At 38.2% G+C, this 26,362-nt stretch overlaps 1 protein-coding gene across 8 annotated transcripts in view; it reads right to left on the bottom strand.

Annotated features, from left to right (window-relative positions):
* The window catches only part of L3MBTL4 (L3MBTL histone methyl-lysine binding protein 4), a 490,814-nt gene that overhangs the window by 184,007 nt on the left and 280,445 nt on the right, over positions 1-26,362 (bottom strand). For all 8 annotated transcript variants that reach the window (XM_079109233.1, XM_079109226.1, XM_079109227.1 and 5 more), the window contains one exon: positions 8,593-8,707. In XM_079109233.1, coding sequence (XP_078965359.1) covers positions 8,593-8,707 — 115 coding nt within the window. The remainder of the gene's footprint in view (positions 1-8,592; positions 8,708-26,362) is intronic.

The raw sequence follows: 26,362 nt of genomic DNA, 5'->3' as shown, positions 1-26,362 counted from the left end.
ATTATGATTGTTCATTTATGTTTAATAGTTAAACAAATCAGCAGTGTTCTCAAGGTCTATAATATGAATTATAGAGGCCATATATGATAGATACCATTATAGTTTTTACTATTTTTCAAACACACATTTTAACTTCATAACAATGCTTCATTTAATTTACTTTGTAATCCAGCATTATAATTACTTCCAAATATAAATCAAACAGATGCTAAAGAAAGAACAATGACAAAATTATTTAGACATGAAAGCTTAGCTAGGAAATCTCCTTTCTCTGCCTGTCAGCTTCCTATTTGTGAAAGCTTCCTGAATCGGTTGTAGTGACTGTACTGGCCCATGTCGCTCCAACAAGGCAAGGTTGCAGGTGAAAAGCCAAGTGATATTTATGGATGCCAATTTTGCATAAGTGACTATCCATCTCTCAGACAGATGAAAGTACAGATATGTGATTTTGGAAGCCAGGTCCTAGGGAAACACAGACAGATACAAGGCTCACTGTCTTATAATTCATGAAGCTTAACAGTTTCATGTAGACTAATGAAAATTAAAGTAATTACATATTATGATGTACACTATGGATAAAAGGAAATGGTGGGAAAAAATGGAAATGGTGAAATGGAAAATAATGCTAATGGTTGTTCTCGGAATAATGTGGCCAGGAAGGGTGCCTCTAAGAAGGGATATTTGAATTGAATCTAAAGAGTGAGAAAGAGTCATCCCTTAGAAGAGAATTTGTGAGAAGACCCAGAGTAAGAAAAAGTTAGTGTTTAAGAAACTGTAATGTAAGAAAGGAAGGCAATAGACAAGAGGTGGGTAGGAAGATCAGGAGATCAAGATACAGATTCCCACATTCCTGCTCTTATTTCCCCACTTCAGGCTAGCACTGGGGTGGGAACTGATTAGCTGAGTCTGGGGCAATGGCAGCTGTCTGCTTCATCTGGCATGCTAAGTGCGGCTAAACATCTCTAGGGAAAGAGCCCACAGGGAGCCTTCTGTGTGGCAGCAGGTTACTGGCCCATGGCCATGTGTTTCATCTGCACAGCCATCTGGGACCCAGAGGGGACCCCGATGTTCTCATGTGCCTGAGGAAGGAGGTACGGGATCTCTGGAAGGGCTGGTAGGTGAGCAGAAGTGTGGGGCCTAGAACAAAGGCCACATAAAAAAAGAACTGAGAGTCAGAGCAAACAGCTAGGACCCCCTCCCTTGGGAGAAGTATCTTGAGTTATGAATCCAGGGGATTGATCCAGGCCCAATGAGGATGCATTTTCATGGAAAGGTCCTTTTCCTGGGAAGAGCCACAGAGTTGTGAGCTGCTCATTATGCTCCAGGTATGAGGTATCATCTTTTTTTCTTTCTTTTTTTTTTTTGCACCTGCTTCCCTTCTGCCTTGTGCAGTACTACTGATGCTGCAAAAAGAGGCTGCCACCTCTTTCTGGAAACCCAAACTCAGCCTCACCCAAGCTGAAACTTCTGACCAGCTGTATCACCCTGTTGAGAGAAGGGTACCTGTAACAGGAAAGGGACTCAGGTGATGATGAAAGAGCATCCTTTTAGGCCAAGCCAGGCATTACATTCTGATCAGAGTCAGACATCCCCCTCTGTCTCCAACCAGTTGTGCAAATCACTGGTTCCCTTACCTCTGAATGATAGGTTTGGAGCCAAAATAGCTCTTAGGGCTTTGTTTTATATTCTACATCTCTACATTGGTGATTCCCAAGGAGAAAGCACTATTTTGAGAAAATGAACCAAATCACTTCTCCTGTGTTCACTCATCTTTATACCCAAGCTGAGAGAGCAGCTTTATTCATTTCAAGTTGGAACTACACAGTCTTTGTGTCAGAAACAAGAGGCTAGCCTCATCTGATGTGATGGTTGCTGCATGGCCGGTTCCAGACTGTGCACTGCAGCATTCCCTGGAGAGGGGCCAGGAGTCACCAGACCACTCCACACCCTACCAGCTCTTGTCACTGCCTGTCAGCTCTTGGTCATTTCACAGAAAAACACCTTACCTGTACCCTGGTGCAAAAACTCTATTAGTCACCAAGTGGGGCATCCAAATAGGCATGTAATTAAAAAGAGGGTCGTTTTGTCTCAAGTTTTATCTACCTTATTAGAGGGACTAGGACCTGTCACTTTTTATTTTGTTTTTAGTCCTACCAGAAAACATTAACAAAGTAATTCCATGTAATTGAATATCTTATATTGTTTAACTGTGATTTCTGAAAGAGTGTTAAAAGAAGGGCTGAAGGAGTAGGGAGGGTAGAGTAACATGGCCCACCATGCACAAAGCCAACAGAGGACATGGGCTGGGCTATCCCAGTCTACTGAATGAAGGGGTATGTTTTCTAGCAGGTGGGAGGGCAAGTGATGGCCAGAGCACAGGGAGAAGTCCAAGTTTATGACTGGCACATTCCATTCTGAACCCTTCAACAAACATTTTCTAATGGGCATTTACCACCTACAAAAGCCTCAAAGATTCCAAGGAACAAAATGCATAATATGAAGAAGCTGCTTCAAGGGAGCCATAGGTCACTCACTGGATGACACTCTCTCGAGCTCCAGGCTGCACTGTCTGTGGAGGCACTGCAGACGGTGCAATGGAGAACCAACCAAAACATAAATTCCCTGCCATTGTAGAACAAAGAATCTACAGGGGAGTAGGAGTGAAACCATAAACAAAAAGAGCACATAGCATCAGGCCAGGCTCCATGAGCTTCCAGTGGGAACAACCAAAGCAGGTAAGTGACTAGAAGGAGAAACATTATTGTTTGTGGTGGGTGTGGTAAGAAAAGGCATCTCTTGGAGTTGTCATCTGAACAAAGCCTGAGGATGTATGGCACCACAGAGTTCCAAGGCAAGGGGCAGCAACTGTGAAGTGAAGTGTGGCTGGTGAGCTGCAGAACTTGCCCAAGGCCAGCATGGTTGGTGTGAGAGTGAGGACAAGAGCACAGGAAACCTGCTGGGGCAGTGGCCAGAAGCATCTGTGAAGGGCCTCCAGCAGACAGCAAGCACCTTGAGTGAGTTCTGCAAGCCATCAGAGGGTTCTGAGCAAGAGCACATAACAGTAATAACAAGAAGCAATACTGTGGGATGACAAGGATGAGGGGCAATCCATCTCCCCAAGGGCATCGGATGAAATGTGGGAGAGGAGAAATACTCCACTACAAAGCACTTCATCTTTTCTGCCCAAGTGCTAACACAGAAAACACAAAAGAGGTAAGAGGTAGAAGAAAGTGCCGCTGCCTAAGTCCAAAATAAAGAAAGGGAACAACAGAGAAGGCGGCTCAGGTGAAGACTGGTTAGGACCATCTGATTTGACAACTAGAAAGCTACTGAACAATCCAGAATAATTCTTAGCTCCAGTGATGTATTTGTGTACAGATTTTTACTTAAAGAACACCAAAACTATATTTCAGTTGAATTTGGTTTATAGGAAACACTGATCTTACGTCTAAATTAGTAATTTGAAATGTTTTGAACTGTCCTACATATTAATCAATATTCACTCAGTGATCAGTAATCCTTTTCTGGATAGTAAAATTTTAACAAGTACCTAGAGAAAGAAACATATTAGTTGTATACGTTCTAGGATGTGAAGTCACTCCTAATTTTCTGGACTAATAAAGAGAAATGGAGGCCTGGGAAGAAAATGTGCCAGCACTCTTGGTCCCAGCCTTACTCTGGGTATGAGGCAGTAGAACAGCAGCTGGGATTGCATTTAACCTCCCAAGACTGCATGGCCTAGAGGTAAGCCAGTGGGTACACAGGCAGAGTTGGAGCAGAATTGAAGTTAAGCCCAAGACTTTCTAACTCCAAAGTTCATCATCTTGTTTCTCAACCTTGTTTAATTTCTAAAGCAAGAAATACTTCATTATCCAATAGAGTGTAGGTACTCTGTGGGTGAGTAACAAAGGATATAGTAAAAGAAATGAGCTTGATGAAAAAATTTAATAACCAACATGACTGAGATTAGTTTCCAATTGATAGACCAAAAATCCAGTGAGATGATGGAGGTAGGCATGGTATCTAAGAATCCTTAGGGAATACAAAGTGTGACATAAAGATCTTAGTAACTCAGCAAGGCACATCTTAATTATTTCATTTGATTCTAAGCACAAAGTCCCCCATGAAGGACTATATGTTGGATAAAACAGAAAATTGCATCTTCCTGGATGAGAAAAGGAGAGTGGCATCCTGTAGTGGGACCAAGGATGAAGTGCAGGTTAGCGCCTGTCTGTGGGAATGCCAGCGAGGAGGAAGCTGTGGTCACCTGGTCATACAAACTGGACCTCCTCCCAATAGAATGGAACATTCAAGTTTTCACTCTCCAGAGGTTTTTCTCTGTTGTCTTTCCAAGGACTTATAGTAAATTATGGTCTTAGCCAATATTTGCTGTGCAACCACTTCTGCAGAGGTAGGAAGCTACAGCACATAATGTCTTAGCTCACTTTTTGCAATGAGATTAAATGTTCTTAGCAAAATGGAAACAAAAGAGACATCATTTCTTTAGGAATATCTAAAATTTTAGTAAATTCTAATAAAATTTGTATGAAAACCAATAAGTTCCAATTTTGCTTATGCTTAGGCCACTAGATTAGATTGCCACTAGATAGGGTCAAGCATGGGCTTCTGAACCAGCTCTGGACTGTTCCAAAGGGCTTCTCAGGCTAACCCACAACTCTGCCCACACTTTAAATCCACATTAGCACTTGAGATTTAGTTTTTACATATTGATAGGTAGCTGTGTGATTCATTCTACTTCATACATTTGTAAACTGCTGCCTCTTCAGAGGTAAATTGAAATGAAGCAAAACATACATATATATAAAGAATACATACATACATATGCATCTTATACAGATATGCATTTTCTCTCTTTGTTTCTAAGATATTTATTAAAACACTAGCTACAAATGTGTTGGAAAACAGGAAACATTCATAAAGAAAAAAGAAGAGAATAGATTTAAAAACTGTCTATCTCACACTTTCTTTTATCATTCTTGCTTTTGCATAATATCACCAGTAAGCAACCTGCTGTGATATTGTTTGTAAAAATTAACTAAAGTAAATCAATAAAATAGATAAAGCTTAACCAGGCTCTAATTCCATAAATGATAGTGAATTAGATATCTCTAAGATTTTTTTCTAAGTCCTAAAATTTTTGATAGTCTTCTCAGTGTTTCATCAATAAAGCAATAAAGTAAGAAAGATAATTCTTGAGTCACACAAATACAACACAAATTTTAAAATAGAAGGCAAAAGATATCTGAAAGTTAAACTATCTGAAAACAAATTCAAAATATCTGAGGGCTGGGACTATGGCTCAGTGGTAGAGTGCTTGCCTAGCACGTGTGAGGCACTGGGTTCAATTTGTATGCGGTACCACAAACAGATACATAGATAAGTAAGAAAATGTTCATCAACAACAAAAATATCTGAAAGTTAATGCTGGTCAGATGACTATTCATTCATACATGGCAAAATACTGAGTTTTATTTTATAGATTTACTTATGAAATCTAATTATTTTAATATGGTTATCAAGGATATTGGACATTTCAGTGTGAAGAGTTTAGTTTGAATCGTGTGAATAAATAAAATCAATTCTAATTTAAAGAAGATGATCTAATGTGATCGTGATTTATCATCCATAAAATGTGGAGTGAGCCAAGGCACGGCACATCATTCCCACTGGGGAGCATGCACTGCCCTGCCTCTTCCCACAGGCACTCCGTGCCAGCTGAGGGCTGTCGTCTTCTGTGGAGGAAGCTGGGGTGTGGAGGAAAGCTGTGGAAAGGTGAGGTGCTGACTCCAGACTCCTAGGAGGCTGACATTCAGGTCATTGTGAGTAAATCTGTTTAGTATAAAAAAGGGTTTGGGGAGAATAATAAGGCAGGTTAAGATACAGAGGTGGGCAAAGTACATGTGAAGGAATCTGGAGCTTAGAGACTGTTGGGTGCCAACAAAAAGTTTCAAGAATTGAGACAATGGGATGAGTTTGGAGTCTTGCAGACTGTTTCAGGGAGAGAAAAAAAAAAAAAAGGGAAGAGACAGTCATGGAACCATTGCCAACAGTCAAGACCAGACCCTTAAATTTTTATTTAAAGGAGTATAAGACCAATCATTTCTTTCTACATTCCAGGTAAAGAATAATTCAGTGATTGATCAATCAATCAATCAATCAATAACAGTAATAGTAAGAGTGCATGTATTTTTGCTTTAACAACAGGGGCATGGGTGATTCAAATTAAACCATATTACAAATCTATGTATTTGAAAATCATTTAGGCAAATTCTTAAGATGCAGATATGCAAAACTGTAGTAGTTATATGCAAAACTGTAGTTGTTAACCAAACAATCTGCAATAGGCCAAATTAATAATGACTGACCTAAGTAAAATTTATGAGAAAAAAATGAAGCACAGTAATAACAGAAAATCATGACCAAGAGAAGACAGCCAATTACAAGTTACCTTTTCTCTAAATTCTAGGGATTCTAATTACTGAAATATTAGTACATAATATAGGAATCTTGTAATATGTTGTATTCCCAACAACATATGGAAGTCAAACTTTTGTATAAAGTGAATTAAGTTATTTGGAAATATCCAATCAGATGAATTTTAGTTAAATTTCAAATTTGGAGCCCTTAATAATTCCCATTTTATATGATAACGAAAATCTATAGAATATTGTAACATTTCTTCATAGCAGCTAACTTGGATGAGCACATACTATGAGTCAGGCAGTTTCTGAAGTACTCTGCATACATTTATAACACTTCATCATTTCACATTTATTAGACAGATAATATTATCTTTATTTTATACAAAGGAACTGAGACATAGTGAGACATATGAATAAGCAAGCAATAAAATGGAGAATCATATGCAAGCATTCTGACTCCAGTTTTCATGTTTTTAACCACCTGGACTGTATTTCCTTGAGAACTTGCCTTTTTAGATCCATTTCAGACATGGTGGGAAGACCTGTGCCACCACCAGCAGAGTGTAGACCAAATTCTAAGAATCATTTGAAACCATGATGAGAGCTCAAAATAATGCAATGACATTGAGGAGGCAGAGTGAAAGTCAGAGATGGATTCTGGAAAAATTAAAGAATCAGCAGGCCTTGGTGACTGGCTGCACATGGAAGAGGAAGGGCAAGAAGAAAGTGAAGTTTCCGCATGACTTTGTAGTAAGAAGAAGGAACTTATGGAGGAACTAGAGTAAAAACTGCAAAGTTTGGACTGAAGATGAAGTTTAAACTTAACACTGAGACTTCAGGATGCTTATGAGACATTCAGGCAGAGAAGCCAGGAGGGCAGCTTGAAAAAGGAGTAGGTAATGGGCAAAGTGGAGTGAAGAGAGCTGCCCCTACACCTGCAGTTCCGGCTCATCCCAACGCCAGCTGAAATTGTTTCTAGCTGAAAAAGTCACGAGGTGAGAGATGAATGCAAGGTAAGCAATGGCGAGGAGGATGGTCAACGTAAAATGAGAACCATCTCCTTGGTATGCTGGGATATGAAATCAGGGAGACAAAAGAGTAGGATCAGATAAAATTAAAAGGCATAAATGCTGGCTCCTTCCCAGACCTGGAATCCCCCCACAGGCTGCTGACCATGGTCTTATCTGCCATTCTTTGAATATGGAGCCTCTGCTTGCTGATACACTGTCATTTCCATAAAAGCATGCATCTTATTGATGCTGCAGATTTTGAGAAGTCCAGCACAATATAAGACTGTCATATTCATCAGGGATTCGTCTCACTCTGACAGAAGTTGGGGGATTCTCTCCCAGATGCTGTAGGTACCAAGGTCTAAGGTTCAAGCTCATTAGGCTGGCTCAACATAAGACACCTCATTAACACAGTACATGCCAGCTTCATCCCAAGTTGTCGAGGGAGGGAAGCAGAGGCAGTGAGGGAGCAAAACAATCCCAAGAATGGAGAACACTTGCATGAGTGTCTGCAACTAGTTATTAGTCATGTCAGCCTAATCGGATCAGAGGACTCCTTCAGACAAAAGAATAAGGGATTTTGGTTGGTAGCTCATTAGAATTTAGAGTGTTTAATTTCCTTCTTAACGTTAGGTGGCTACAAAGGCAGAAATAAAGAAGATACCAATAAAACAGAGGTTTTAAAACCTTTAAAATTAAAAAAAAAATTGAAATTGCTGAAATTTAAAATATTTTAAATATTTTCCCCTAAAATTCTCTGTAATCTATTCCAAAAAATTCTCTGTAATCTATTCTAAAAATTAAATTAAGATGGGATATTTAAAAAAACAAATCTGATTTGAACAAAAAGCAATGACCAGATGAATTTAGAGATAGTGGCTAAGTTCTCCAAACTAAAATAAAGAGTTTCCTTTGGAAAACACCATCAAAATAATTTCTTAGTGATTATTACTTTTCATTTACATAAAGCATGCCCTTTGAGGCCTGAAAACATTAACTTTCAATGTAACTATAGCAATGATTAATTCACTCATTTGTTATTTAGCTCTCAAATAAATGTAATGACATGACTAAGCAGCAATAAGACTGCAATTCAAAAATCAGAATTTAAAACCAATCATGAAAAGCAGAATACTTACGATGTGGCACTTCCAGTGGATGTCCTGTTACATCACACCAGCCAATGGGGTGAATGTCAGGGCTGTCTGCCTCCTGCCAATAGTCATACTTATGGTCCCAACCATCAAAGTGAACCTGTTAACATGATTTTTAATAATTACTATTTTTTATTTAGTATTTTAGGATTCCTGTATTATTATTTTTTATATTTTTAGTTGTAGATGGACACAATACCTTTATTTTATTTATTTATTTTAAGTGGTGCTGAGGATTGAACCCAGTGCCTCACACTAGGCAAGTACTCCACTGAGCTACAGCCCTAGCCCCCTGCTTCCTGTATTATTTTAAAACAAATCTCAGAAACTGAGACTGAAACTTTATTGGTTGCACCTTGCTGCTGAAACAATACTTAAAAGTGCTATCCTACAGCCTTCTGGTATAGTCAACAAAGGATGATACAACAATTTTTCAAAGAAATTAAAGAGGTTGGGAAATAAAATTTATCAGAAATGGATTAAAATTTGAAGGAATAAGACCAATACACTTTCTTAAAAGATAATTCACATACTGCTATTGAGGGCACACTTCCTGTTCTGAGTACCTGTCCTGACCGCCACTGGAAGCTGTGCCAGCATCATAACAAACTGACATTAATGCAGGACTTACACTTATGGGAAAGGCATGGGCTAGATTACAAGGAAAATAAGCAATAAATTCCTAGGTCCTCACAAATAAGGAGAGATTCAATGGAACAAAGGAGGCAAAAAGAGGAGACAAAATATGTCACTGGGTTAGATGGATTTGAATAGCTATCTATTAAAGGACAAAATGTAAATTATCAGGAAATCTTCCAAGATAGGGCCTGCATCCAGCAATCTGCTTGGTAGGGCTCAAACAAGGCTCCTTGATCACTGCTTTGTATTTTATCTACCAAACATACACACACAACTCACACATATGTACAAGCCTAATTAAAATAGAGTCCAATTTATAAAATAAAAATCAAATACTTCTTTAATATAAAAAATACTATGTTCTACTAGTTTCATGTTTGGAAGGAAAAGTCCATTTTTTGTGTGTAGAAGAAGAATGAGAAGACTTCATTATTATATAACTCTACTTATTCTCCTGTATGTTTTCTAGTTTTCTAGTTTTAATTAACAATTAAACAAAGAATCTATCCTTTTCGATGTAAAAAGAATCCTCATGATGTTTTCAAAATCATATTTTGAATAAATAGAGCAAAGTACCTAGTGTTATATAAATCAATGGAAATATAAATCTATTATGGTACACTTAGGACCGAAAAAACCAAAACTGTATGTATTGGAATCTACTGCACCGAGGAGAAGCCCAGTCACCAGGCCCAGTGCCCACGCAAATCCCCAGTGCCTGCACACTGCAGTTGACCATCTATCAACACATGGGGTGGCCTCTGCTCACTAGCATTGATTACTCCTGACCTGGAGGTCACCATCAATAGTGGGACAGCACCCTTCTTGGGATACTGCATTATCAAGTTCCTCTCAGGCATCAGGCTAATGAAGACTAGGAGGTTTGAACAGTACAGTATAGTTTTATTGTAGAATTTTTTTCTATTATTAGTAGTATTACAATTATTCCTATTATACCTACTATTATTCCTACTTTTTTCTTTTATTAATACTTTTCTCACTCTATTTTCCTCTTATCTGTTTCCTTGGAGATTCTGCCTTTTCTCATGCTAACAACCTATTTCTTTTAATTCTGCTTTCACTATTCCTTCAACGTAGTACCTCTATAGACTCACTTCTCATTAATGATATATCCTATGCTCCTTCCCATCCTCTTTGTCCACCATTAGAAATTGTGGTCCTTATTGCAAATCTATTATGCTGTAGATAATAATTAAACTCATCATCTCTGTTTATTAAGACAATATGTTTAATATCTTAATAGGGACTATTTAGGTTAAGGATGCATATTGTTTGTATGGTGTGCTGTTAATACTGATCTCTCACTTCAAGGTGAGGTATTGGAAACCTGCAGGGACATTATAAGTCTATGGGAGCAAACTGCAATACCTCAGATTTGCACTGCTAGAGGGGAAGACACACGAAGAACATGGGAGCACAAGTGAAGAAAGTGTCCCCAAACAAACATAGATGCTATACCAACAGAATCCATTGACAGCATAGCAGAAGAAATGTCAGAAAGGGAGTTCAGAATGTACATAATTAATATGGTCAGAGAAGCAAACGATAACATAAGAGAGCAAATGCAGGCAATGAATGATCACACCAATCAACACTTAAAAATGCAAATGCAGGAAGCAAAAGATCATTTCAAAAAAGAGATAGAGATTCTGGAAAACAAAAAACAGAAATCCTTGAAATGAAGGAAACAAATAACCAAATTAAAAACTCCATAGAAAGCATAATCAACAGGCTAGATACATTGGAAGACGTAACCTCAGACAATGAAGACAAAATATTTAATCTTGAAAACCAAGTTGACCAAACAGAGAAAATGGTAAGAAATCACAAACAGAACCTCCAAGAATTATGAGACATCATGAAAAGACCTAATTTAAGAATTATTGGCTATTCTGCGTTTCTTATTCTTCGAGATGAATTTCATGATTGCTTTAGAGATTCTGGGTTTCTTATTCTTCCAGATGAATTTCATGATTGGTTGCTCTATTTCTGTAAGGTAAGTCATTGGGATTTTAATTGGAATTGCACTGAACCTGTATAGCACTTTTGGTAGTATGGCCATTTTGACAATATTAATTCTGCCTATCCAAGAACATGGGAGATCTTTCCATCTTCTAAGGTTTTCTTTAATTTCTTTCTTTAGTGTTCTGTAGTTCTCATTGTAGAGGTCTTTCACCTCTTTTGATAGATTGATTCTCAAGTATTTTATTTTTTTCAAAGCTATTGTGAATGGGGTAGTTTTCCTAATTATTCTTTCCAAAGATTCCTCACCTATGTATAAAAAAATGCATTAGATTTATGTGCATTGATCTTATATCCTGCTACTTTACTGAATTCACTTATGAGTCCTAAAAGTCTTCTGGTGGAATTTCCTGGTTCCTCTAAGTATATAATCATATCATCAGCAAATAGGGATAGTTTGAGTTCTTCTTTTCCTATTCGTATCCCTTAATTTCTTTGGTTTGTCTAATTGCTCTGGCTAGAGTTTCAAAGACGATATTGAGTATAGATTTTCAAAACAGCTTCTAATTATGTTCTGTATTTCAATCGTGTCTGTTGTGATATTTCCTTGTTCATTCCCAATTTTAGTGATTTGGGTTTTCTCTTGTCTTCTCTTTGTTAGAGTGGCTAAGGGTTTATCAATTTTGTTTATTTCTTCAAAGAACCAACCATTGATTTTGTCAATTTTTTGTATTGTTTCTTTTTTTCAATTTCGTTGATTTCAGCTCTGAATTTAACTATTTCCTGTCTTCTACTACTTTTGGTGTTGGTCTGTTCTTCTTTATCTAGGGCTTTGAGCTGTAGTGTTAGGTCATTTATTTGTTGAGTTTTACTTCTTTTATTGAATGCGCTCCATGAAATAAATTTTCCTCTAAGTGCGCTTTCATAGTATCTTCAACTATACTACAAAGCAATAGTAACAAAAACGGCATGGTATTGGTACCAAAATAGAAAGGTTGATCAATGGTACAGAATAGAGGACACGGACACAAACCCAAATAAATACAATTTTCTCATACTAGACAAAGGGGCCAAAAATATGCAATGGAGAAAAGATAGCCTCTTCAACAAATGGTGCTGGGAAAACTGGAAATCCATATGCAACAGAATGAAATTAAACCCATATCTCTCACCATGCACGAAACTAAACTCAAAATGGATTAAGAACCTCAGAATAAGACCAGAGACCCTGCAGATTATAGAAGAAAAAGTAGGTCCTGATCTTCAACATGTCGGCTTAGGATCAGACTTCCTCAACAAGACTCCGATAGCACAAGAAATAAAAGCAAGAATCAATAACTGGGATAGATTCAAACTAAATAGCTTTCTCTCAGCAAAGGAAACTAGCAGCAATGTGAAAAAAGAGCCTACAGAGTGGGAGAAAATCTTTGCCAATCATACTTCAGATAGAGCACTAATCTCCAGAATCTATAAAGAACTCAAAAAACTCTACACCAAGAACACAAATAACCCAATCGACAAATGGGCTAAGGAAATGAACAGACAATTTACAGAAGAAGATCTACAAGCAATCAACAAACATACGGAAAAATGTTCAATATCTCTAGTAATAAGAGAAATGCAAATCAAAACCACCCTAAGATTCCATCTCACCCCAATTAGAATGGCGATTATCAAGAATACAAGCAACAAGAGGTGTTGGTGAGGATGTGGGGAAAAAGGTACACTCATACATTGCTGGTGGGGCTGCAAATTAGTGCAGCCACTCTGGAAAGCAGTGTGGAGATTCCTTAGAAAACCTGGAATGGAGCCACCATTTGACCCAGGTATCCCACTTCTTGGCTTACACCCAAAGGACTTAAAATCAGCATACTACAGAGATACAGCCATATCAATGTTCATAGCTGCTCAATTCACAATAGCTAGATTGTGGAACCAACCTAGATGCCCTTCAATTGATGAATGGATAAAGAAACTGTGGTATATATATACAATGGAATATTACTCAGCCATAAAGAATGATATAATTATGGCATCTGCAGGCAAATGGATGAAATTGGAGAATATCATGCTAAGTGAGATAAGCCAATCTCACAAAACCAAAGGACGAATGATCTCGCTGATAAGTGGATGATGACACATAATGGGGGTGGGAGGGGGACAAGAATGGAGGAAGGAAGGACTGTATAGAGGGAAAAGAGGGGTGGGAGGGGTGGGGGAAGGGAAAAATAACAGAATGAATCAAACAACATTACCCTATGTAAATTTATGATTACACAAATGGTATGCCTTTACTCCATGTACAAACAGAGAAACAACATGTATACCATTTGTTTACAATTAAAAAAAAAAAAGGCGCTCAATAAAAAAGAATTATTGGGATTGAGGATGGTACAGGGATACAAAACAGAGAAATAAAAAATCTCTTCAATGAAATAATATCAGAAAATTTCCCAAATCTGAAGAATGAAATGTAAAATCAAATACAAGAGGCTTACAGGACACCAAATGTACAAAATTACAACAGATCCACACCAAGGCACACTATAATGAAAATGCCCAAGATTCAAAATAAAGAATTTTAAAGGTTGCCAGAGAAAAGCATCAGATTACATGTAGGGGGAAACTAATAAGGATATCAGCAAATTTCTCAGTCCAGACCCTAAAAGCTAGAAGGGCTTGGAAAAACATATTTCAATCCCTGAAAGAAAATGGATGCCAAAGAAGAATCTTATACCCAGTAAAACTTACCTTCAGATTTGATGACAAAATAAAACGCTTCCATGATAAACAAAAGTTAAAAGGATTTACAAATAGAAAGCCTGCACTAAAGAACATTCTCAGCAAAATATTCCATGAGGAAGAAATGAAGAACAACAATGTAGGTCAGCAAAGTGAGGAACTACCACAAAGGAATAGTCAATTAAAGGAGAAACCAAGTCAAAAGCCAAAAATAACCCCAAATGACCGGGAATACAAGTCATACCTCAATAATAACCCTGAATGTCAATGGCCTACTCATCAATCAAAAGACACAGACGGGCAGATTAAATTAAAAAGAAAAAACCAATAATATGCTTCTTTCAAGTGACTCATTTCATAGAAAAATATGACCACAGACTAAAGGTGAAAGGATAAGAAAAATCCTACCATACACACAGACTCAGTGAAAAAGCAGGGGTCTCCATCCTCATATCAGATAAAATTAACTTCAAGCCAAAGCCAAAGTTAGAAGAGATAAAGAAGGACATTTCGTTCTGCTTAAGGGAAACATAAATCATCAAGACATAACAATCATAAATATTTATGCCCCAAATGATAGTGCATCCAAGCACGTTAAACAAATCCTTCTCATTTCCAGGAACCAAATAGACCCAAACACAATAATACTAGGTGACTTTAACACAGCTACCTCACCACTGAATAGATCCTCCAAACAGAAACTGAACAAACAAACCATAGAGCTCAATAATACAATCAATAATTTAGACTTAACAGATATATAGAATATTCCATCCATCAATGAGTAAATACACTTTCTTCTCAGCAGCACATGGATCCTTCTCTAAAATAGACAATATGTTATGCCACAAAGCTACTCTTAGCAAATACAAAAAGTAGAGATACTACCTTGTATTCTAATAGATCATAATGGAATGAAATTAGAAATAAATGATAAAATAAAAAACAGAAACTACTCCAATACCTGGAGACTAAATAATACACTGTAGAATGATGCATGGATAACAGAAGACATCAGGGGAAGATAAAAAAAATTCTTAGAGGTAAAGGAGAACAAGGATGCAACATATCAAAATCTCTGGGAAGCTATGAAAAAGCGGGACTAAGAGGAAAATTCACTGCATTGAGCGCATTCAATAAAAGAAGAAAAAGTCAAAAAATAAACAACCTAACATTACAGCTCAAAACCCTAGAAAAATAAGAACAGATCAACACCAAAAGTAGTAGAAGACACAAAGTAATTTAAATCACAGCTGAAAACAATAAAATTGAGACAAAAGAAACAATTCAAAAAAAAGTTGGTTCTTTGAAAACATAAACAAAATTGAAAAACTCTTAGTCACACTAACAAAGAGAATGAGAAAGAAACCTCAAACTACTAAAATTAGTGATGTAAAAGGAAATATCACAACAGACACTATTGAAACACAAAACATAATTAGAAGCTATTTTGAAAATCTATACTCCAACAAAATAGAAAATCTCAAAGGTAGCGAAAGGTTTCTAGAGACATATGATCCACCAAAACTGAATCTGGAGAACATACACAATTTAAATAGATCAATTTCAAGCAATGAAATAGAAGAAGTCATCAAAAGCTTATCAACAAAGAAAAGTACAGAACCAGATGGGTTCTCAGCCGAATTCTACAAGACCTTCAAAGAACTAACTCCAATACATCTCAAAGTATCCCATGAAATAGAAGAGAAGGGAATCCTTCCACACTCATTCAATGAAGCTAGTATCTCCCTGATACCAAAACCAGACAAAGATACATCAAGGAAAGAAAACTTCAGACCATACCCATAAATGAACATAGATGTAAAAATTCTTAACAAAATTTTAGCAAATCACATAAAAAAAAGATTAAAATGATAGTGCACCATGATCAAGTGGGTTTCATTCCAGGGATGCAAGGTTGCTTCAACATTCAGAGATCAATAAATGTAATTCACTACATCAACAGGTTTACAGTTAAGAATTACATTATTATTTCAATAGAAACAGAAGAGCATTTGATAAAATACAGCACCCTTCTTATGCTCAAAACACTAGAAAAAATAGGGATAGTAGGAACATACCTCAACATTGTAAAAGCTATCTATGCTAAGCCCATGGCCATCATTCTAAATAACGAAAAACTGAAAGCATTTCCCCTAAAAATTGGAACAAGGAAGGGTTCCCTCTTTCACCACTTCTATTCAACATCATCCTTGAAACACTAGCCAGAGCAATTAGACAAACCAAAGAAATTAAAGGGATATGAATAGGAAAAGAAGAACTCAAACTATCACTATTTGCCAATGACATGATTCCATATTTAGAGGATTCGAAAAATTCGAGCACAAAACTTCTAGAACTCATAAATGAATTCAGTAGAGTAGCAGGATATAAAATCAACACTCATAAATCTAATGCATTTTTATTCATAAGTGATGAATTCTCTGAAAGATAATTTAGGAAAACTACCCCATTCACATTAGCCTAAAAAAATAAAATAAAATACATGGGAATCAATCTAACAAAAGAGGCGAAAGAACTCTTCAATGAGAACCTCAAAACACTACAGAAAGAAATTAAAGAGAACCTTAAAAGATGGAAAGATCTCCCATGTTCTTGCATAAGCAGAATTAATATTGTCAAAATGGCCATACTACCAAAAAACACTATACAAATTAAATGCAATTCCAATTCAAATCCCAATGACACACCTTGTAGAAGTACAGAAAGCAATCATGAAATTCATTTGGAAAAACAAGAGACCCAGAATAGCCAAATAAATTCTTGGCAGAAATAGTGAAACAGGAGGTATCACAATATGAGACATTAAACTATACTACAGAGCCATAGTAACAAAAATGGCATAGTTTTGGCACCAAAATAGACAGGTAGAGCAATATTACAGAACAGAAGACACAGAGACAAACCCACATAAATACAGTTATCTCATACTAGACAATGGCACCAAAAACATATACTGGAAAAAAGATAGACTATTCAACAAATAGTGCTGGGGAAACTGGAAATCCATATGCAGCATAATGAAACTAAACCCCTATCTCTCACCCTTTACAAAACTCAACCCAAAATGGATCAAGGACCTAGGAATTAGACCAGAGACTCTGTATGAAATAGAAGAAGAAGTAAACTCAAATCTTCATCATGTCAGCTTAGGACCAGACTTCCTTAACAAGACCCCCAGAGCACAAGAAATAAAAACAAGAATCAATAAATGGGATGGATTCAAACTAAAACCTTTCTCTCATTAAAGGAAACAATCAACAATGTCAAGAGAGAGCCTACAGAGTGGGAGAAAATCTTTACCACAAGCACTTCAGACAGAGCACTAATCTCCAGAATTTATAAATAAGTCAAAAAACCTTACAGCAAGAATACAAATAACCCAATCAATAAATGGGCTAAGGAACTGAGCAGACACTTCACAGAAGATCATCTATGAGCAATCAACAGATACTTAAAAAAAGGTCAACATCTCTAGTAATAAGAGAAATGCAAATCAAAACTACCCTAAGATTTCATCTCACCTCAATTAGAATGACTATTATCAAGAATACAAGCAACAAGAGGTGTTGGCAAGGATGTGGAGAAAAAGGTACACTCATCCATTGCTAGTGGGGTTGCAAATTTGTGCAGCCACTCTGGAAAGCAGTGTGGAGATTCCTTAAAAAACCTATAATGGAGCCACCATTTGACCCAGCCAACCCACTCCTTGGCTTACACCCAAAGGACTTAAAATCAGCATACTACAATGATGCAGCCACATGAATGTTCATAGCTGCTCAATTCACAATAGCTAGATTGTGGACCCAACCTAAATGCCCTTGAGTAGATAAATGGATAAAGAAACTGGTATATATACACAATGGAATATTATTCAGCCATAAAGAAGAATAAAAATATGGCATTTGCAGGTAAATGGATGGAGTTGGAGAGTATCATGATAAGTGAAATAAACCAATCCCAAAAAAACAAAGACCAAATGTTTTCTCTGATAAGTGGATGATGGTACAAAAGGGGGAGGGGAGGGTTAAGGGAAAGTGGAGAAAGGATGGATTGTGTAGAGGGAAATGAGGGGTGGGGAGGGGGATGGGGGAAGGAAAGATAAAAGAATGAGAGAAACATCATTACCCTATGTACAAGCATGACTACACAAATGTGTGACTCTACTTTGTATACAACCAGAGAAATTAAAAGTTGTACCCCATTTGTGTACAATGAATCAAAAAGACACCACACACACACACACACACACACACACACACACACACACAAATGCCAGAGAAATGAGAGGGGAAAAAAAGTACAGATCACAATCTGCTGGGAGTAGAAAGACCAGAGTGCATAGACCTCAGTGATGTATTGATAATGTGATCAAAACCCCCAAAATGTCTCAAATTGAGGGGAAAGAACCATGTCCTAGAGTAAGAGCTACTCTAAATCAACCCTATAGAGGAGTAAAATAAAGCCTCAATAATATTAATAATCACCAGCAATTAACTGTCTGATGGGCACGCTCTACCCTCTTTAAAAAATAAATGTCCCCACTGTATACTGCTCCATTCATAATTTCCAACATACAATAAAATCATTAGACATGTAAATAAGCAGGTGAATGTGAACCATAATCAATTTTTAAAGAAGCAATGAAAAGAAACAGACCCTGACATGACCCAGATGCTATAATTAGCAGACAAGGACTTTAAAGTTGCTTTTAGAATACGTTCAAAAACTTAAAGACAAAGTTCTGAGTGACTAAACAGACAATTTCAGCAGAGAAATGAAACTACAAAAGGAAAACAAATGGAAATTCTAGAATTGAAAAACAAGAGGGGTTTCAAGATGGCGGCCTAGAGGGTGGCTGCATTTCATGTTGCTCCAGGAATCAGGATTCAAAAGAGGAGATATTGAGACACTTGGGACCAACTCAAAGCAGCCGGGTGACTCTCACCCGTTGGGAAGGCGTCCCGGAAAGGACGGTGGACCCGGAACGCAGGGAACTTTGTGAAGTAGAGCTGCCGGCGAGACACACCTCCCTCCGCTGGAGCAGTGAACTCGGACAACTGGGAGCAACATAAAGGAGGACACTCGGCACAGCACTGGGACTCAGAGCAATCACTGGGGCTCCGGCGGCTGCCCAGGGGAGGAGTGGCGAGGAGAGCTGTGTGGACTCAGGACACCGGGGCCTGCCCTGGGGAGGAGGAGGAGGAACGTGGCCGCTTGGATTCGGATTGACTACACCAGAGCTACAGGCGGTTGCCACAGGAGAAGCTCCGCGGCGAGCTGTTTGGACCCAGAACGACTGCTTCTGAATACCGGGGCCTGCCCTGAGGACGAGGAGGAGGAAGAGGAGCGCGGCCGCTTGGATTCAGAGTGATCACAACAGAGCTACAGGCGGTTGCCAGAGGAGGGGCTGCGTGGCGAGCTGTTTGGATTCAGACCACTTCTGAACACCAGGGCCTGCCCGGAGGAGGAGGAGGAGGAGGAGGAGGAGGAGCACGGCGGGTCGTTTGGACTCGCAGTGACTGCATTAGCGCTCCAGGCGGCTGCTCAGAGGAGAAGGCGAGTGGTGAGTTGTTTGGACTTAAAGTGACAGCTCCTGAACACAGGGGGGCTGCCTGGAGGGGAAGCCTGGTGGGTCGCTTGGTCTTGAGTGGCCGCACCAGAGCTCTGGGCTGTTGCCCAGAGGACCCGTGTGGCGGGTCACGTGAATTCAGAGCCACTCAGAGCGACTGCTCCTGAACACCCAGGGGGTTATCTGGAGAAGGAGGAGGAACGGGGAGGGTCACTTTGACTCGGAGTGATTGATTGCCCAGGGCTACGGGTGATTGGTGGGAGGTGGAGGCACGCAGTGAGTTTCTTGGACTCCTAGTGACTGCACCTGAATACTGGGCGGCTGTCTGGAGGAAGAGGCGTGTGGCGGGTCTCTGGGACGCAGAGCGATTGTACGGGGCCCCAGGTGGCTGCTCAGAGGAGGGGCCGCATAGCCAGGCGATTAGGTGCAAAGCAGGGTCCCAGGATCTAGGGGACTTCTTGGTGGAAGAGCTGCACAGAGACAGGCTTAGGGTGGAGCGAAGGTTCCAGACCTGCGGGCAGATTCTCTGAAGAGGGGAAGCCTAAGGAGATTCATCTGTGAAGGGTGAGGCTCCCAGGCCCAGGAGGTAGGGCCGGGCCCCTGGGAACTTTGCAGAGGAAGGCAGCCCGGCCCAGGCGGTAGCTGTAAATTGAGGGGAACCTCTAGGAGGGAACTGACCAGTGAGACCTCCCCACCGGGTGAGTCTTTCCTGCTGGGTGAGGTTTCCCCACAAGGACGGTAAAACCAGAGACTCAGGCCCAAACAGGCCTTGCCTCAGCCCGCAGCCTAGGTCCCCTTTGGATGACCATTGGTTAACAAGTGGAGGCACCTCTGCCCACTAGCAGGGATTATACCCCACCTGAAGGCCACCACTCCTAGAGAGGCAGCTTCCTTATGGAGCACCGCATTATCAACTTCCTCCAAGACTTCAGCCTACTGAAGGCTAAGGGGGGATATATATAGAAATCTTCAGGGACATTGTAAGTCAATAGAGGAACTCTGCAATATCTCAGCGGTCCACTGATACCTGAACAATATGAGAAAACAAGGAAATAAAATGCTGCAAACAAATCTACATGTTACATCAATAAAACTCAATGACAGCATGGCAGAAGAAATGACAGAAAAGGAGTTCAGAATGTACATAAGTAAAATGATCAGAGAAGCAAACGATGAGATGAAAGAGCAAATGCAAGCATTGAATGATCGCACCAATCGACAGTTAAAAGAGCAAATACAGGAAGCAAAAGATCATTTCAATAAAGAGTTAGAGATATTGAAAAAAAACCAAACAGAAATCCTTGACATGAAGGAAACAATAAACCAAATTAAGAACTCCATAGAAAGCATATCCAATAGGATAGAACACCTGGAAGACAGAACCTCAGACATTGAAGACAAAATATTTAACCTTGAAAACAAAGTTGAACAAACAGAGAAGATGGTAAGAAATCATGAACAGAATCTACAAGAACTATGGGATATCATGAAAAGGCCAAATTTAAGAATTATTGGGATTGAGGAAGGCCTAGAGAAACAAGCCAAAGGAATGAACAATTTATTCAATGAAATAATATCAGAAAATTTCCCAAATCTGAAGAATGAAATGGAAAATCAAGTTCAAGAGGCTTATAGGACTCCAAATACACAAAATTACAACAGACCCACACAAAGGCACATTATAATGAAAATACCGAACATACAAAATAAAGACAGAATTTTAAAGGCTGTGAGAGAAAAGAACCAAATTACATTCAGGGGGAAACCAATACGCATATCAGCAGATTTTTCAATCCAGACCCTAAAAGCTAGAAGGGCCTGGAACAACATTTTTCAAGCCCTGAAAGAAAATGGATGCCAACCAAGAATCTTATACCCAGCAAAACTTACCTTCAAATTTGACGATGAAATAAAATCCTTCCATGATAAACAAAAGCTAAAAGAATTTACAAAAAGAAAGCCAGCATTACAGAACATTCTCAGCAAAATATTCCATGAGGAAGAGATGAAAAACAAAGAAGCAAATCAGCAAAGGGAGGAATTATCCTAAAGGAATTGTCAAATAAAGGAGGAAACAAGTTGTGTCAAACAAATAAATAAATAAAATTTAAAAAATGAACCAAATGACCGGGAAACCAAATCATTTCTCTATAATAACCCTGAATGTTAATCGCCTGAATTCATCAATCAAAAGACATAGACTGGCAGATTGGATTAAAAAGAAAGATCCAACAACATGTTGCCTGCAAGAGACTCACGTCATAGAAAAAGATACCCATAGACTAAAGGTGAAAGGATGGGGAAAAACATACCATGCACATGGACTCAGCAAAAAAGCTGGAGTATCCATCCTCATTTCCGATAATGTGGACTTCAAGCCAAAGTTAGTCAGAAGGGATAAAGAAGGTCATTTCATACTGCTTAAGGGAAGCATAAATCAGCAAGATATAACAATCATAAACATCTATGCCCCAAACAGTGACTCATCCATGTATGTCAAACAAATCCTTCTCAATTTCAGAAACCAAATAGACCATAACACAATAATACTAGGTGATTTTAACACGCCTCTCTCACCACTGGACAGATCTTCCAGACAATAATTGAACAAAGAAACCATAGATCTCAATAACACAATCAATAATTTAGACTTAATGGACAATTATAGAATATACCATCCAACCAAGAGCGAATACACTTTCTTCTCAGCAGCACATGGATCCATCTCTAAAATAGACCATATATTATGCCACAAAGCTAATGTTAGCAAATACAAGAAGATAGAGACACTAGCATGTATTCTATCAGATCATAATGGATTGAAGTTAGAAATAAATGAAAGAGTAAAACACAGAAACTATTCCAACATCTGGAGATTAAACAATATGCTATTATATGATGAATGGATAACAGAAGATATTAGGAATGAAATTAAAAAATTCTTAGAGGTAAATGAGAACAAAGAAACATCATATCAAAATCTCTGGGACACTATGAAAGCAGTACTTAGAGGGAAATTTATTTCATGGAGCACATTTAATAAAAGAAGTAACACTCAACAAATAAAAGACCTAACACTACAGCTCAAAGCCCTAGAAAAAGAAGAACAGAACAGCACCAAAAGTAGTAGAAGACAGGAAATAGTTAAACTCAGAGCTGAAATCAATGAAATTGAAAGAAAAGAAACAATGCAAAAGATTGACAAAATAAATAGTCGGTTCTTCGAAAAAATAAACAAAATTGATAAACCTTTAGCCACACTAACAAAGAGAACACGAGAGAAAACCCAAATCACTAAAATTCGGAATGAACAAGGAAATATCACAACAGACAGGATTGAAATACAAAACATAATTAGAAGCTATTTTGAAAATCTATACTCCAACAAAATAGAAAATTTCGAAGGCATCAACAGGTTTCTAGAGACATTTGAATTGCCTAAACTGAACGAGTAGGACATAAACAATTTAAATAGACCAATTTCAAGTAATGAAATAGAAGTAGTCATCAAAAGCCTACCAACAAAGAAAAGTCCGGGACCAGATGGGTTCTCAGCTGAGTTCTACAAAACCTTTAAAGAAGAGCTCATTCCAATACTTCTCAAAGTATTCCATAAAATAGAAGAGGAGGGAACCCTCCCAAACTCATTCTATGAAGCCAATATCACCCTGATACCTAAACCAGACAGAGACTCATCAAGGAAAGAAAATTTCAGACCAATATCCTTAATGAACATCAACGCAAAAATTCTCAACAAAATTTTAGCAAATCGCATACAAAAACATATTAAAAAATAGTGCACCATGATCAAGTTGGTTTCATCCCAGGGATGCAAGGTTGGTTCAACATCAGGAAATCAATAAACGTAATTTACCATATTAATAGACTTAAAGTCAAGAATCACATGATTATTTCAATCGATGCAGAAAAAGCATTTGATAAAATAAAGCACCCCTTCATGCTCAAAACACTAGAAAAAATAGGGATAGTGGGAACATTCCTTAACATTGTAAAGGCCTTTTATGCTAAGCCCATGGCTAATATCATTCTAAATGGTGAAAAACTGAAAGCATTCCCCCTAAAAACTAGAACAAGGCAGGGATGCCCTCTTTCACCACTTCTATTCAACATCGTTCTTGAGACTCTGGCCAGAGCAATTAGACAAACCAAAGAAATTAAAGGGATACGAATTGGAAAAGAAGAACTCAAACTATCCCTGTTCGCTGATGACATGATTATATATTTAGAGGAACCTGGAAATTCCACCAGAAAACTCTTAGAACTCATAAGTGAATTCAGTAAAGTAGCAGGTTACAAGATCAATGCCCATAAATCCAACGCATTTTTATACATAAGTGATGAATCTTCAGAAAGAGAAATTAGGAAAACTACCCCATTCACAATAGCCTCGAAAAAAATAAAATACTTGGGAATCAATCTCACAAAAGAGGTGAAAGACCTCTACAATGAGAACTATACAACACTAAAGAAAGAAATTAAAGAACACCTTAGAAGATGGAAAGATCTTCCATGTTCTTGGATAGGAAGAATTAATATTGTCAAAATGGCCATACTACCTAAAGTGCTATACAAATTCAATGCAATTCCAATTAAAATCCCAATGATGTACTTTAGAGAAATAGAGCAAGCAATTATGAAATTCATCTGGAAGAATAAGAAACCCAGAATAGCTAAAGCAATCCTTAGCAGGAAGAGTGAAACAGGGGGTATTGCAATACCAGATCTTCAACTCTACTACAAAGCAGTAGTAACAAAAACGGTATGGTATTGGTACCAAAATAGAAAGGTTGATCAATGGTACAGAATAGAGGACACGGACACAAACCCAAATAAATACAATTTTCTCATACTAGACAAAGGGGCCAAAAATATGCAATGGAGAAAAGATAGCCTCTTCAACAAATGGTGCTGGGAGAATTGGAAATCCATATGCAACAGAATGAAACTAAACCCATATCTCTCACCATGCACGAAACTAAACTCAAAATGGATTAAGGACCTCGGAATCAGACCAGAGACCCTGCAGATTATAGAAGAAAAAGTAGGTCCTAACCTTCACCTTGTTGGTCTAGGATCAGACTTCCTTAACAGGACTCCCATAGCACAAGAAATAAAAGCAAGAATCAACCACTGGGATAGATTCAAACTAAATAGCTTTCTCTCAGCAAAGGAAACTAGCAGCAATGCGAAGAAAGAGCCTACAGAGTGGGAGAATATCTTTGCCAATCATACTTCAGATACAGCACTAATCTCCAGAATCTATAAAGAACTCAAAAAACTTTACTCCAAGAATTCAAATAATCCAGTCGACAAATGGGCTAAGGAAATGAATAGACACTTCACAGAAGAAGATCTACAAGCAATCAACAAACATATGGAAAAATGTTCAACATCTCTAGTAATAAGAGAAATGCAAATCAAAACCACCCTAAGATTCCATCTCACCCCAATTAGAATGGTGATTATCAAGAATACGAGCAACAACAGGTGTTGGCGAGGATGTGGGAAGAAAGGTACACTCATACATTGCTGGTGGGGCTACAAATTAGTGCAGCCACTCTGGAAAGCAGTGTGGAGATTCCTTAGAAAACTTGGAATGGACCCTCCATTTGACCCAGCTATCCCACTCCTTGGCCTATACCCAAAGGACTTAAAATCAGCATACTACAGAGATACAGCCACATCAATGTTCATAGCTGCTCAATTCACAATAGCCAGACTGTGGAACCAACCTAGATGCCCTTCAATTGATGAGTGGATAAAGAAACTGTGGTATATATATACAATGGAATATTACTCAGCCCATAAAGAATGATAAAATTATGGCATTTGCAGGCAAATGGATGAAATTGGAGAATATCATGCTAAGTGAGATAAGCCAATCTCAAAAAGCCAAAGGACGAATGATATCGCTAATAAGTGGAGGATGACACATAATGGGGGCAGGGAAGGGTTAGTGTTAGGGTTAGAGTTAGGGTTAGGGAGGGGGGCAAGTATGGAGGAAGGAAGTACTGTATAGAGGGTAAAGAGGGGTGGGAGGGTGGGGGGAAGGGAAAAATAGTAGAATGAATCAAACAACATTACTCTGTAAATTTATGATTACACAAATGGTATGCCTTTGCGCCATGTACAAACAGAGAAACAACATGTATCCCATTTGTTTACAATAAAAAAAAAAAAGAAAAAGAAAATGGCTGAAATTAAAAGATACTGGATGGATATAACATTAATTAGAAAGAGCACCAAAATAGGTGAGTGACCATGAAGACACACTAGGAATATAAGAATTCAATTATGAATACAGCCTCAGGCACTCGTGAGATAATATCAACTCTGAAGTCCAGAAATAAAGTACAGAGAGAGGATGGAGTAGGAATAATTGTCAAACTAACCAAACACAGAAAGAATGATGGTCAGAATCTAATTTTGCAAAAGATACCAATTTACAAGTTTAAGAGGAATGGGAAAACCCAAGCATAATAAATACAAATGATATCCAAATCAGGTAAATTATCATGAAAGATAAGAGAGAATCTTGAAAGCAACCAGAGAAATGCAACACATTATACAGACTGAAACCATAACAGTAAATTTGGCCAACTTTATCAGAAACAGTGGAGGCAGAATCAATGAAATGACATCTATCAGCCCAGGATTTTAAATCCTAAAAAAATAGTCTCCCAAAAGAAAACTTGAGATAAACAAAAGCAGAAAAATAACCACCTTGATCTGTGCACTCCCTTTAGGCTGAAGGGAGTGATTCAGATGGAAACTAAT

Source organism: Sciurus vulgaris, assembly GCF_902686455.1.
Source record: "Sciurus vulgaris genome assembly, chromosome: 13".
Classification (NCBI taxonomy): Eukaryota; Metazoa; Chordata; class Mammalia; order Rodentia; family Sciuridae; genus Sciurus; species Sciurus vulgaris.
Note: the sequence above shows the minus strand (reverse complement) of the source record. Positions and strands in the feature narration are given on the sequence as shown.